This window comes from Fulmarus glacialis, unplaced genomic scaffold, assembly GCF_000690835.1.
Source record: "Fulmarus glacialis isolate BGI_N327 unplaced genomic scaffold, ASM69083v1 scaffold31508, whole genome shotgun sequence".
NCBI classification, from domain to species: Eukaryota; Metazoa; Chordata; class Aves; order Procellariiformes; family Procellariidae; genus Fulmarus; species Fulmarus glacialis.
Window position 1 is genome coordinate 1 of NW_009229500.1, and position 11,947 is coordinate 11,947.

The 11,947-nt window shown below is 46.8% G+C and overlaps 1 protein-coding gene across 1 annotated transcript in view; it reads left to right on the forward strand.

The window, feature by feature from the left end:
* Window positions 1–686: 686 nt before the first annotated feature.
* Window positions 687–11,947, forward strand: part of CAPN2 (calpain 2, (m/II) large subunit) — a gene marked incomplete at its 5' end in the record, with an annotated part of 27,611 nt that continues 16,350 nt past the window's right edge. Inside the window, 4 exons of the mRNA XM_009583880.1 lie at window positions 687–756; window positions 9,154–9,272; window positions 9,649–9,782; window positions 10,612–10,780. Coding sequence (XP_009582175.1) covers window positions 687–756; window positions 9,154–9,272; window positions 9,649–9,782; window positions 10,612–10,780 — 492 coding nt within the window. The remainder of the gene's footprint in view (window positions 757–9,153; window positions 9,273–9,648; window positions 9,783–10,611; window positions 10,781–11,947) is intronic.

An 11,947-nucleotide genomic window follows, 5' to 3' on the forward strand; every position in this document is an offset into this window, starting at 1 on the left:
AGCCTCCCCGGGCAACACCCAGGCGCCTGCAAAATCCCGGTGCGCCCGTTTTGTGGGGCTGCGGCCGTTCAGAGCACTGGGGATGTCCCTTCGCCCGGGGTCCGGGCTGGCAGGGCGACAAGCTCCGTCTGGAAAACAAAACAACCAGAAAGCCGTTCTCCTCTCCGCCCTGAACTCTCTGTGTGGATAAACCACTTGCTCTGGGTAGCGCTCACGGCTGTCGCTTTAGGTAACTTTTCCTTAGCAGAGAGATGAGCTGACCACGATGCGGAGTTTTCCTTTATGAGCCCCTCGCTCAGCCTGCGCCTCTGGCTACCGAAGCAGCCCTGTCTGGCCACGGGAGCCATCGGGTCAAAGGGACTCCGGGGTGCCTGGGCGTTTCTGAAAGACCCTGACGTAGTCAGTGGTGGGGAGGTAATAGCGGAGCGGTGTGTGCACGTGTGTAAAAATGCAGTGGCCCTCCTAGTACACACTGTGAAGCGAGATGGCTGCCCACGAGCTTTGGTCACCAGCCCCCTTTCTCACCGTGCTTAGCGTGTCTGGTGCCCGCACTCATTCATGACCTGCTCCAGCTCTGTGGTGTTGTCCTGCTGTGGTCAATTGCTTGTTTAAATTTGCTTCAAGTGGGACCTTGTTCCCCTCCTTACCTGTGGATATATGTAATGTATGGCTTATTTCCTTCCCAGGAGCTGTGTTCCAGCCCCCTGTTCATAGCCGGTGGAGCCACTCGCACAGACATCTGCCAAGGGGCCTTAGGTAAGGTGGAGGCAGAAAGCTGAGTTTTCCATGCCGGTGCTGCCCAGGGCACCACGGTCCCCTGCTGCACCATCTGCATTTATACTAGGCTGTAACTCACTCTGCAAACACATCCTCTTGCATCCTACCATCTCTCTTCGTATCAATCCAGATCTTTCTTGCCTTTCGTCGACAGCTGCAGGTAGGCTCCATGTGTGTTTGGCCACTGAGCACAGCCTTGCTGTGTGCACCGAGCAGGGGTGACACAGGCTGGTTTCCTGATGGCTTTTCTGATCACTACCAGTTCCTTTCATGTCCGCACCTGTGTACCTGAGAGCGGCCTGACTAATTTCTGCTACTAGGATTCTGCTCAGAAGAGCAGTTGTGTGTGTAGCGGGGTATTTCTTTCCCCAGTGGGAGAGAGTGCTGCCGAGCAAGAGAGATCCCATGAAACCTGGAAGGATGCAGTACGGAGAAAACAAATTATATAGAAGGTTTCCCAGCCGCTTGCCAGCTTTGGAGGAAAACAAAACTGGGGTATTTCAGGAGGGATGGGCCAGCCTGTGAGCCTTCTGCTTTTGCCGTGGTTGCCACTCAGTTGGCATCAATGGGTCAGCCATTCTGGAAGAGCCCCGGGAGCTGCAGGGAAGCCCTGGGGGGCTGCACCCAGGGGACAGTGGGGAGCGAGTGGCTTAACCTGGCTGTGCGTCCACAGCTATCCTGGTCTCGAAGCCTCTCTCCTACCTTGCCCACCAGAAGGGGTTTTAGGTGAGCGCCTCCGTGCCTCTCCTCCCAGAAGGCAGCGTGGAGGCTGGCGAGGAGGATAGCTGCAGGGATGCGAGAGGAAGCTGAAGTGGAAGCCGTGAGGCTCCTATTTATTCCATAACTGTAGGAAGAGGGTTTTAGATTCAACTGATAGCATGGTTTGAGGGAGAGCTCTAGGTGTAGGGATGCTGTGTGTTGTGTTTTCGCAGAGGGGTTGGCAAAGGGATGAAGTTCTGTTTGGTTTTCATCAGTGTAATATTAGCCACGTTCGGCTTCTTAGTTTCTAGTCCCGCTGCTGCTATTTGTTTTCAAAATATATATATATATGTCCAAAAATATAAGTGATAGGGAAGCTTATTTTGTGCTTATGTTTTCTTTCAGAAGTTATTCAGGTTGGTGCTTTAGCAACTAGATACAATTTGTGTAAAAAAACCCCTGACAATAAAAAATACATGGATTGTGAATTTAGTTCTCCTCATACCCCCAATATCATCTGTGACGTGGATTAGGCTCTGTTGTATAATCAGTGAAGTCCTTGGCATGTCACCACCTTCCTTCGTGTTCTCTCTCTGCCCAACGTCATGTCTCCCACCATGACTACTTTGGCATAAAGTGTGTCCCAGTGCTTAACACACGTGCCAAACATCTATCCTCTTTTTTTTTAATGTGAAACTTAACAGTTAAGGAGTTGTTCAACTTGAAATTACATTTTATTGTAATGCCATTTCAACAGCTGACACTTTGCAGAGATGCTCCTTTCTGAAGGCACTTAGTTGCTTTCTGCCTTCTGCAGGCTTCCAGCTTTCCTCTCCAGATGTTGTGGCAGCAAAAGCACTGTGATGAAAGATTTGTAACTTAGTTTTCAAATTATGGAGCTGCTGTTCCTAATGCCAAACCTTGTTTTAAATGGATGAAAGCATTTGTTGTCTTAACGGTCTTTGGACCAGTCAGATGCTCTCATGAGGTTATAGTGTGCCACCAAAGCTGGTACTGACTCACAGGTATTATTTTACCTCTTGAAACAATATTTGAATAGGAGGTTGCTAGTGTTCATGTTTATATTACTGTTTTCACCATGACTAACTACTGTTATGACTCACCCCACTATCTTCTTATGAATCTGGGCAGGATTTTGGTATTGTGTGACAGTTTAGTGGTTGATTAAAAATTATATGCTATTGATCTTTTCTCTGCATAGCTGTTGACTTACTAAGAGCCTGTATAGAATCTCTGCTTTTTCACACAGGCTAGCAGATGTGCTGTAGAAAGGCTTTTTTTTTTTTTTTTTTGCCGCTGCCTGGTCTGACACCAGTGTTTGTATCGATATATTTGCTTAAGCTTCCATTTACTTGAACTTTGTGTGCTGACTGATGTCCCATCACATTTTAGGATGTCACAAAGATTGCACTGGAAGATGTCAGGCGCTCTTGGAAACCTGTACTTTTTATTATGCTGCTTTTTTCTGTAGGAAGCTTTTGTAGCCTATGTATCACCCAAAAGCTTGATCACAAAGCAAAAGACCTGTGCCCACGTAGAGTTTCATCACTGTTGCTAAGCCATTCAGAACATCTTGGAGTACCGCAGGGACAGATGAGGCATCCAAAGCCACGCACCCATCACTGCTGCAACAGGCTTCTTGGCAGGGGATGTGTAACCGAACAGCTCGGCTAATGAGCGGTGGTACAGATGTTCCTTTTAGCGCAAGAGTCTTTGATCTGTGGGCCAGATGCAGCCTATACATTTGTTTCATTGTTTTTGACCTGGACTATACGACACTGCAATGCATAAAAGGCATAGCTGATCATCAATGCAGAAAAGGTTGTCCCTCAAGGTGGCAGTTCATTAAGTTCTCCAGACACCCAAGTTCTGCCCCTTGGGCTTTGGATTATCCTTTATTCTGGTTTTGTTGCTTTTTAGAAGAAACTTTTAAAGGCGAGTATTTGGAGTTAGTTTTGCAGTATCAGATCTGAAGTCAGTGATGGTATTTGGCTAAGAATGGCAGCACTTGGGATGTGGTGACTCATTACAAGCGGAGGGGAGGAACCAAAGCCACTGCGGAGAGGAAGCTTATTCACCCTTAACCGCCTTCTTTGGAGGGGATGTCACCATGGTATCACAACACTGGGGCGTACACAGCGCAGTATCTCTCGTCTGCTGTTTAGACACAGGTGTCTCCTCCTTAAATAAATATGTGCGGAAAAATAATGAATTGGGTAGGATTAATTTAGAAAATGAGATGCATGGTTTTCCCACGCTGGCAACCGCTGTAAGTGGGTGGCCACAGCCTTATGTTTCTAACCAGAAAACTTCCTGGAGTCCCATGGTATTAATATAAATATGTTCAGCTGTTGATGTTGCTAATCTATAGCTATGAGTGTTTTAAAATAATGACGTGTCTGTGATTGGCTGAAGGTACATTTTCCCTGTGACCCCATACTCTTACATGGGCTGTGCAGTGACCAGAGGAGCTGCCTTTCGCTTATACCCCTCCAGGCACTTCATGGGGATGCTTTGCTTGTCTTTGCTCTCCAGAATAGCCAATTTTAAGCCCTTATGGCTATTTGTGCTTGTCTTGCAATTGTATTTTTTGTAACGTTCTTGTTTGTAGCTGGAGATTAGGTAAATCCAGAGATGGATGTATAGAAATAAGAAATAAAACACTGAAAGCAGCAAAAAGGAAGCATGGCAGGAAAAAAATAGTACTTCTTGTTAATATAAATAAACTCACAGCCTGATAATATTCCCTTTTTTTTTTTTAAAACCTTGTTCTTCCTATTGTATTGTGCATTTACAAAAATTCTCCATGATTAACCTAGCCTTGCTAACACGCCTTTCAAATTCTTCATACAAGTAACCTGTCTGTTAGCCTCCTCTTGAACTTTCCTTCTCTATCAAAGGAAAGTCGCTGTCAAGAGCTTTACAAAAGTACCAGTTCTTATACTTATTTGGTAAAGACCCTGCTCAGTTTTACTTAGCGTAGGCTAAAACTCCAGGTATTGTCACAAGATCTGTTCTCATCCAGGCTTTGAATTATCAGGTCTACTTTCAGTGATGACTGTTCTGAAAGGGAGAGATGATATCCTGACTGTTGAGCACTTTTAAATGTGGAAACCAAAGGGTGGTGTGTCTCCCGTATATGCTGCATCTGCCTTTTAACCTCAGGACCTTGCCCAGAGTTGTCCAAGTTAAGATCTATGTTTGTCTGATTCCAAATTCTCCTTAGAAACCAGTATAAAGTTCAAAAGAGAGGTTTTACAGCAAAGTCGCTGTTTCTTTCTCTTCATGTCTGCCTTGATGGGACAGCTAGAAAGTAAAGGAAATTCTTTATAAACTCTGCTTATGGGCTTAGAGGTCCTCTAGGGGCAGTTTCGCCTCCCTGAACTTCAGTGTTTCTTGTCTACAGAGGAAACTTGGCTCAAAGATGTATTATAGCATTAAAGGGTGTACGCTCTTAATCTAGATGCCTGACCAGCTTCATGACCAAGGCTTCCTGGCTACTGTGGTGGAGTTTTTCACTTATTCTTTCTGTGCTGCTGTCTGCCTGCCCAGCCTCTGCCTTGTTTATGGAATAGAAATGCTAATATTTCTTTGGAAGAGTGATGGGACAGCTGCTTTCTGAGTCAGACTTGCTACTACTTTAAACCAGCAGAGTTTTTCTGAGGGTGGTAACACCAATGTCAAATGCTCTGGGGGTCTCTTGGAGCAGTCGAGTTTGCCTGGTTGAGTAAGGCTGTGCAATGTGAACTCTGGTATATGCTGCAGATTGAGCAATTGAGAGGAAAAACACCTCCACAGCTGACTGTGAACAAGGGGCGTAGGACATGCCTCCCGCTGTTTCCACCCACCCGACAGAGCATGCGCAAAGTGCCTTCAGCTCTGCCTGCATCTTTGCTGTAGAGGCCAGGAGCTGCATGGTTTTATCCAGCTGTGCCTTTGGACTAGCACAGTGGTGCTGAGCAGGCTGAGTTGCTCTCTTTCTGGGTTTATCTAATTTAGTCTGAATAAGAGCATGTATTTGCCTAACCATGTGAAGGCATCCTAGTAGTCTAGGTAAGGATACCTGTACTGGCTTTAGTCTAGCTAGCGTAGGTCTAAGATGCAGAGACTCACTTTGCCTCCGAGTTGTGCGTGTCTGTCTGTAAAAGCCTTGCAGAGCCTGGGATGCCTGCTGGGGTTGTTCTGCTGCGGGTTATCAGTTATTTGGCCTCTGTGCTGAGATCAGGCTGGTTAACCTATCAATTTGTGTATTTGTGACTTGTTTCATGCCTGTTCCTAGTGTCCAGGATGCTTTGAGATTGCCTGTTTGTTAGAAGTCTTACTAAGGCTTGCTAACTTTTCCCAGCTGAGAGTGGTTGTTCCTGCTGGAGGGACGGTGGCATAGGAGGGAGAATGGAGATCCCCACTCTTTTCCTTCTTTTAGGATTTTGTTGATCTTAAAAACACCTATGAGCCAGTGGCTTGTGGGTCCTAGAAGAAGAATGTTTGTGGGGGAGGCCGAGGGTTCTCTGCCCACGTGCAGTGCTGGGGTGTTGATGGAGAGTGCTCCGCTCTCCTGTGGTGTGTGCTGGTCCGGTGCGCATGTATATTTACATCCATCCCCTTCTCCCACAATGTCTCTGACATTTGGTATTTCTACTGCCAAATACATAATAACCCACTGCTCTCTTGACCCAGAAGAGCCCTGTCACAAGCTGTTAACTTTCTTTAACTCAGTAAGACAACAGAAAGACTTTTTTTGTCTGAGTTAATGAATCAACTTGCTGTGTGATGAGTGCCAGTGGGAGAAAATCAAGAAGGAAGGAGTGGAGACAGTAAGATACAAATTCAGCCTCACCCCGCAAGAGCTCCCGTCAAAGTGCCAGGGCTGTTCTCTAGAAGGGAGCTGTCCCTTGGATTTGAAGAACCCCAACTCTTGTTCAAAAACTACCTATTTCGGAGACTTAATAAAAACAGGAATCCTCAGTACAGAAGGGATCTCTGGGCAGTCTCTCCCAAGTGCTTACCATGTTTCCAGGTTTATCTGGAGACTCCTTTGGTCAAAAAACACACACAAAAAAAAAAACAACACAAAAATAACTTTATGCAGGCAGGCTGTGTATGGGAGAACACAGATCTAAGCTGAGCTGGAGCTGAAGCTGAAGCCCTGTTGTTGCCTTTTGATCGAAGGGTTTTTTTGCAGAGCCCTTTAGTGTCCTCCTCTGTAAAGGGAATTGATGTGAAGGGTCACTGCTAAAGCCCTCACGTGGCTGGAGGCCAGAGGATCATACTGGTAATTGTAAACTAGCCTATCTAAAAATGTCTCTTAGTATCTTCTGACCCCAATCTCTTTCCCAGCAAGCACATTTGCTGTGCTTGGCGGTGCCTCTGAATGCACCACGGCACCAGAGGGTGCACAGCTCCCAGGGAACGGATGGAAGCTACAGAGGAGGCTGTAAGAAGAGTCGCCATTTTGCAGGGTGAGATGGATGTGCTGTCGCAGAGGAGGGAGGAGAACGTCCTTGTTGCTTCATAATCTGTCACAGGAGAATGACAAGGTGACTTTCCTTTTTGAAAAATTTCTCTGACACAATTTCTCCATTGCAGTACAAGCAGCCAGAGGCAGGGCTGAAGGGAAAGTTTTATGTTCGGTTCTTCCCCTTTAGGTTATGAAATTGTAAAAGCATCTCAGGTTTGGAAATTATTCTGAAATTCCACGTCTTCCACCTCTCATGAGATGTGAAAAGGGCCATGGGACAAATGTAATTCACAGAGCTGATGCTGGGGATCAGCTGTGAAAAGCGATGAGCAGCCTGGAGGGGGTTGCAGGTTGCCTGTGTTCCTCCTTGTGCTGTCTGAGTGGTGCTGGGTTTGAGCTTGAGGGTGACCAAGAGCTGCTTCTCCCCAAGGCTTTCTCCCAGCCGCCCATTTGAACCCCAGCTTCTCACCTGGGAGCTTTTGACCCTTTTCCTATAGGAGAGAGCTGGCTGTATAGAGACTGCTGCTTTGCTGGCCCCTTTGCTAGCAGTTGTGGCTGGTTCATGTTTCTTGAGCCTGCAATCCTAGACATGCTGCAGGACCATTCTGTGGGATCTGATGTGTAATACCGACTTCCCTGTGTTCACAAAGCAAGGCAACAGCAGATCTGGTAAAGGTAACAAGGAGTTTTGTGTTGGGTTGTGGGAGTCAGGGGGGCCAGCTGGATCTTTAAATCTCTAATCACCTTGCTAATGGGCTGCAGAAAACCTGTGGCTGAGCAGCAAGGTAACCACTCTGTTAAAGTAACACTGGTTTCTGAAAATAATTACAAAAAATAGAGGTAATGTTTATATAGTTGTGGTCTTCTGCTCCCTCTGCGTGGTAGGAGATGGTGTGGAAGAATACTGTCCAGACAGCCTGGACCCTGGGACTCTGGCATGCAGGCTCGGTGTATGTTGGCTCCATCCCAGGAAGGGTGAAGAGGTGTGTGGGACTGGGGAACAGTGCCTGCCTTCAGACCTTTCGTGACTCTCTAGTGACTAGCGCCAGAGACGAGATGTGGGACTAAACAGAGAGGCCTCTTAACAAGAGCCTCCAGAGATGTGTAAGGTGAAAGGAGCTCCTATTTGGTAGGAGGCTGGCAAGAGACCTTAAAGGGAGCTCGTCCACAGGGTAGACCTCTGGATGGCAAGTCAACAGGCGTTTATTAAACATGGAGGAGGGAAAGGAGAACAGCCTATGCTTGAGAAAACACTGGTCTTCTGAGGAGAAACTGCACCCCTGAGTACCTGTGCGGACCCACAGGCCCTGCTCTTCGCCTTTTCCCCATGCTGCTTCCTAACCCGTTGTTCTGGTTTCAGCTGGGATAGAGTTAATTTTCTTCCTAGTAGCTGGTGTAGTGCTGTGTTTTGGATTTAGGATGAGAATAATGTCGATAACACACTGATGTTTTAGTTGTTGCTGAGCAGTGCTTACACTAAGTCAAGGATTTTTCAGCTTCTCGTACTGCCCTGCCAGCGAGGAGGCTGGAGGTGTACAAGAAGCTGGGAGGGGACACAGCCAGGACAGCTGACCCAAACTGGCCAAAGGGATATTCCATATCATATGACATCATGCTGAACAAAAAAACTGGGGGGAGTTTGCTGGGGGTCGTGGCTGCTGCTTGGGAACTGGCTGGGCATCGCTCAGCAGGTGGTGAGCAATTGCATTGTGCATCACTTGTTTTGTATATTCTTTTAGCATTATTATTATTATTTTCCCTTCCTTTTCTGTCCTATTAAATTGCCTTTATCTCAACCCACGAGTTTTACCTTTTTTCTGATTTTGTCTCCCGTCCCACTTGGGGGGAGTGAGCAAACGACTGTGTGGTGTTTAGCTGCCGGCCGGGTTAAACCACAACATCTGTAGACACTCAACTGAATATTAAGTTTTCTTTCAAATAGTCCCAGCATGGGTGATAACTGCTGGTAGATCATAAAAAGCCTGCTTTTACTTTTTTTTCTTACTTTGATCTTGAGGAAACGCATGTCTGGAAATGGCGTGTATTTGTGTACATGCATTTGATCTGCCTTACAGGTAAAGTGATGGGAGGGACTATCTCATTGCAGCTGAGGTGATTATTGGTTGTAAACGCACAATCCCTATGCAGTACAAAAACTAAAGAACAAAGTTTCAATAATGAACTTTTTTTTTTGACAGGGGACTGTTGGCTCTTGGCAGCTATTGCCTCTCTCACTCTGAATGAAGAAATTCTGGCCCGTGTCGTTCCCAAAGACCAGAGCTTCCAGGATAAATATGCAGGAATCTTCCACTTCCAGGTAGGTGGAAAACAGCCTTCCCCCAGTGCTGTTGGCCAGGAGCCGGTGTGGCTGGCCATGTCTACATGTGTGATGTTTCCTGGAACACTTTGAGGGACGTCAAAGAGCCAGGTAGAAAAACAGAGACATCCATGAAGGTTGATGGTGGTAGAAGGAAGAAGACCGCTAACCAAAGGGTTGGGAGCAGGGTCTGTCTTTGTGGTCCTTCCTCCATCAGCAGAACCAGCTGAGGACGTGCATCCCTGAACAGGGTGGGCGAAGCTGGCTGTGAGGGGAATTGCTTTTCCTCTAGGAAATTGGTGGTGGCAGATAAACGTCCTGGTGACCTGAGTGCGCAGCATGGGGCAGTGACGAGGTGTTTGTGCTCCCTTTCCAGTTCTGGCAGTACGGGGAGTGGGTGGACGTCGTGGTGGACGACAGGCTGCCCACCAAGAACGGGGAGCTGCTCTTCGTGCACTCGGCGGAGGGCAGTGAGTTCTGGAGCGCGCTGCTGGAGAAGGCCTACGCCAAGTGAGTCGAGGCCAGGCTTTCACCCCACTCAAATCTCCCAATGCCTCTGCTTTCCCATAGCATCCTCAACTGCACGGATACTATGCATTTAAAATGTCAGCCTAATTATTAGCCTTTACATCTTCTGGGGTATCCCACAATGACTACTTCAGTAAAGCTTTGCTGACAGGTGCTTAAGACAAGTAGCCAAAAGTACTGGCTTTGTTGCTAGCCAAGAGAAATAGTCCTTGCATCTCATGGCAAGGCTGTTCCTGTCACCACGGCCTGGGAAGCTCCGTTTCACGTGCTCTACGCACCTGAGAGGGCTTGCAGCTGCCGTGCTTCAGCGTGCAAAGCACTCCAGTCCACATGCCCAGGTTTCTGTTCAAGGTGACGATGCTCAAATCTGAATTTCCAGTTTTGGGATGGTCAGGGAGGAATTCTGTCATCTAACATTACTGTTTTCAATTGACTTAAGAAATTGAGCTAATTTAGATAAGCTGAAAATCAAACCTGTAATTTTTAAGGGGATTGAAAGACTGTGTGTGGAACTAGAGAGGCAAATTGTTGGGTCTTGATTTTTTTTTTTAAATATTATTTTTTCTTCAAATAGTGTCATTTTGTCATTGATATGAACCTGTAACCTGCATACATGGTCGTATAAGATTTTATGCTGGGCTTTCCAAGTACAGAGGTCTAAGAATCAAAGCTGAATGGGGGAGTGTGTTCGTAGCTGCTGTGGTACTGTTGAAATCAGAAATGCTGTGACAGTTGGCACAACCGAGTGTGCCTCTCCAAGAGAAGAGGAGAATAGGGAGCATGGTGGTTGTGTGTCTCTGTCCCCTTGCAGGCTGAATGGATCTTACGAGTCTCTCTCTGGTGGCACCACCACTGAAGGCTTCGAGGACTTCACCGGTGGAATTGCAGAATGGTATGAGCTGCAGAAGGCACCACCCAACCTCTTCAAAATCATCCAGAAGGCACTTCAGAAAGGCTCTCTCCTTGGCTGCTCCATTGACGTGAGTTAGCGGGCATGTTGCTGGACGCTTGGCTCCTGCTGCGCGTGCAGGCAGCTGGGGATGGGCCTGTGCTCCATCCACAGGAGGTGCACAAAGGATGTTGGTGCCCTCTGCCTACGGTTCTCTGCTCTACGCTGTGCCTGGAGAATTTGATCCAGGAGTGTGACACAGGCACGTGCTCTTCTTGGGGCGTTATGTCTGAGAACGGGTTGAAATGTAGACTTCATTAGTTCACGTGTAAAAGCTCATTGCCTCCCTTGGTTTCTTTCTTCAAGATCTAGAGCTTTTGCTGTTTTGTAGGTTCATGGTAACAAATCGTATAGGGAACTCATTAGGGGTCCTGATCTACGTCTTTGTTCTTAAGGAAGCCCGTAGCTCGGCAGCAGGTTGGTACAGGCGGAATGGGTTTGGACAGAAAGCTGCTGCTAATGGCTTCTGCAGTCAGATACTCAGAGGTGGCAACCTCCACCCTTGCCGTAGCCTGTTTGTCGCACAAATTGTACCGAAACGTTCCCAAAAAATCTGGGCTTTGTTCTTGAAGCAGGGAGGCTCGGACTGTTGCCAGGCCTTTAAAAGGCTTTATCGGAAAACACGTCGCCAAAAGCTGAACCTGCACCAGAAGGAAAAGAGGAGCTTTGGTCCTGCCTGCAACGATTCAGCATCACTTTTAGCCTCACTGAAATGAGTCTAAGTATGGTTATTATGATAATCACCCTGCTCCCAAAGGAGATTACATCTTAGTTATGTCTAAAGGCAAGGTAAACTGTTTACAAGAATTTTGTTCATAATATAAACTCAAGTGTTTCCTCCCATTTTTTAAGTTAAATTGGAGTCACAGGAGAGGGAAGCTTCACAGCAGGAAAAGTACTTGGTTAATGTCAGCGTGCGACTTCACAGCACTTTTGAAGCCTGCTTTGCTAGTTTGCATTTAGATAAGAATCTGACATCTGGTTTTCTGCCCCAGAATGATAGAAATCTCTTGTCAAGGGTGGGGGGGGAGTAAATATATTCCTTTGCTGGTAAGTGCTGACTCTTTCTATATTGTAAAGTAATTATTAGTGAGTTTAGCCTCTGAAAAATCCTGTAAAATCTTTTCTTCTCTTCTGTGAGAGAAATAGGGACACAGAGGTTAAACATTACATGGAGAGCGCGCTGTGGGGCAGTAAT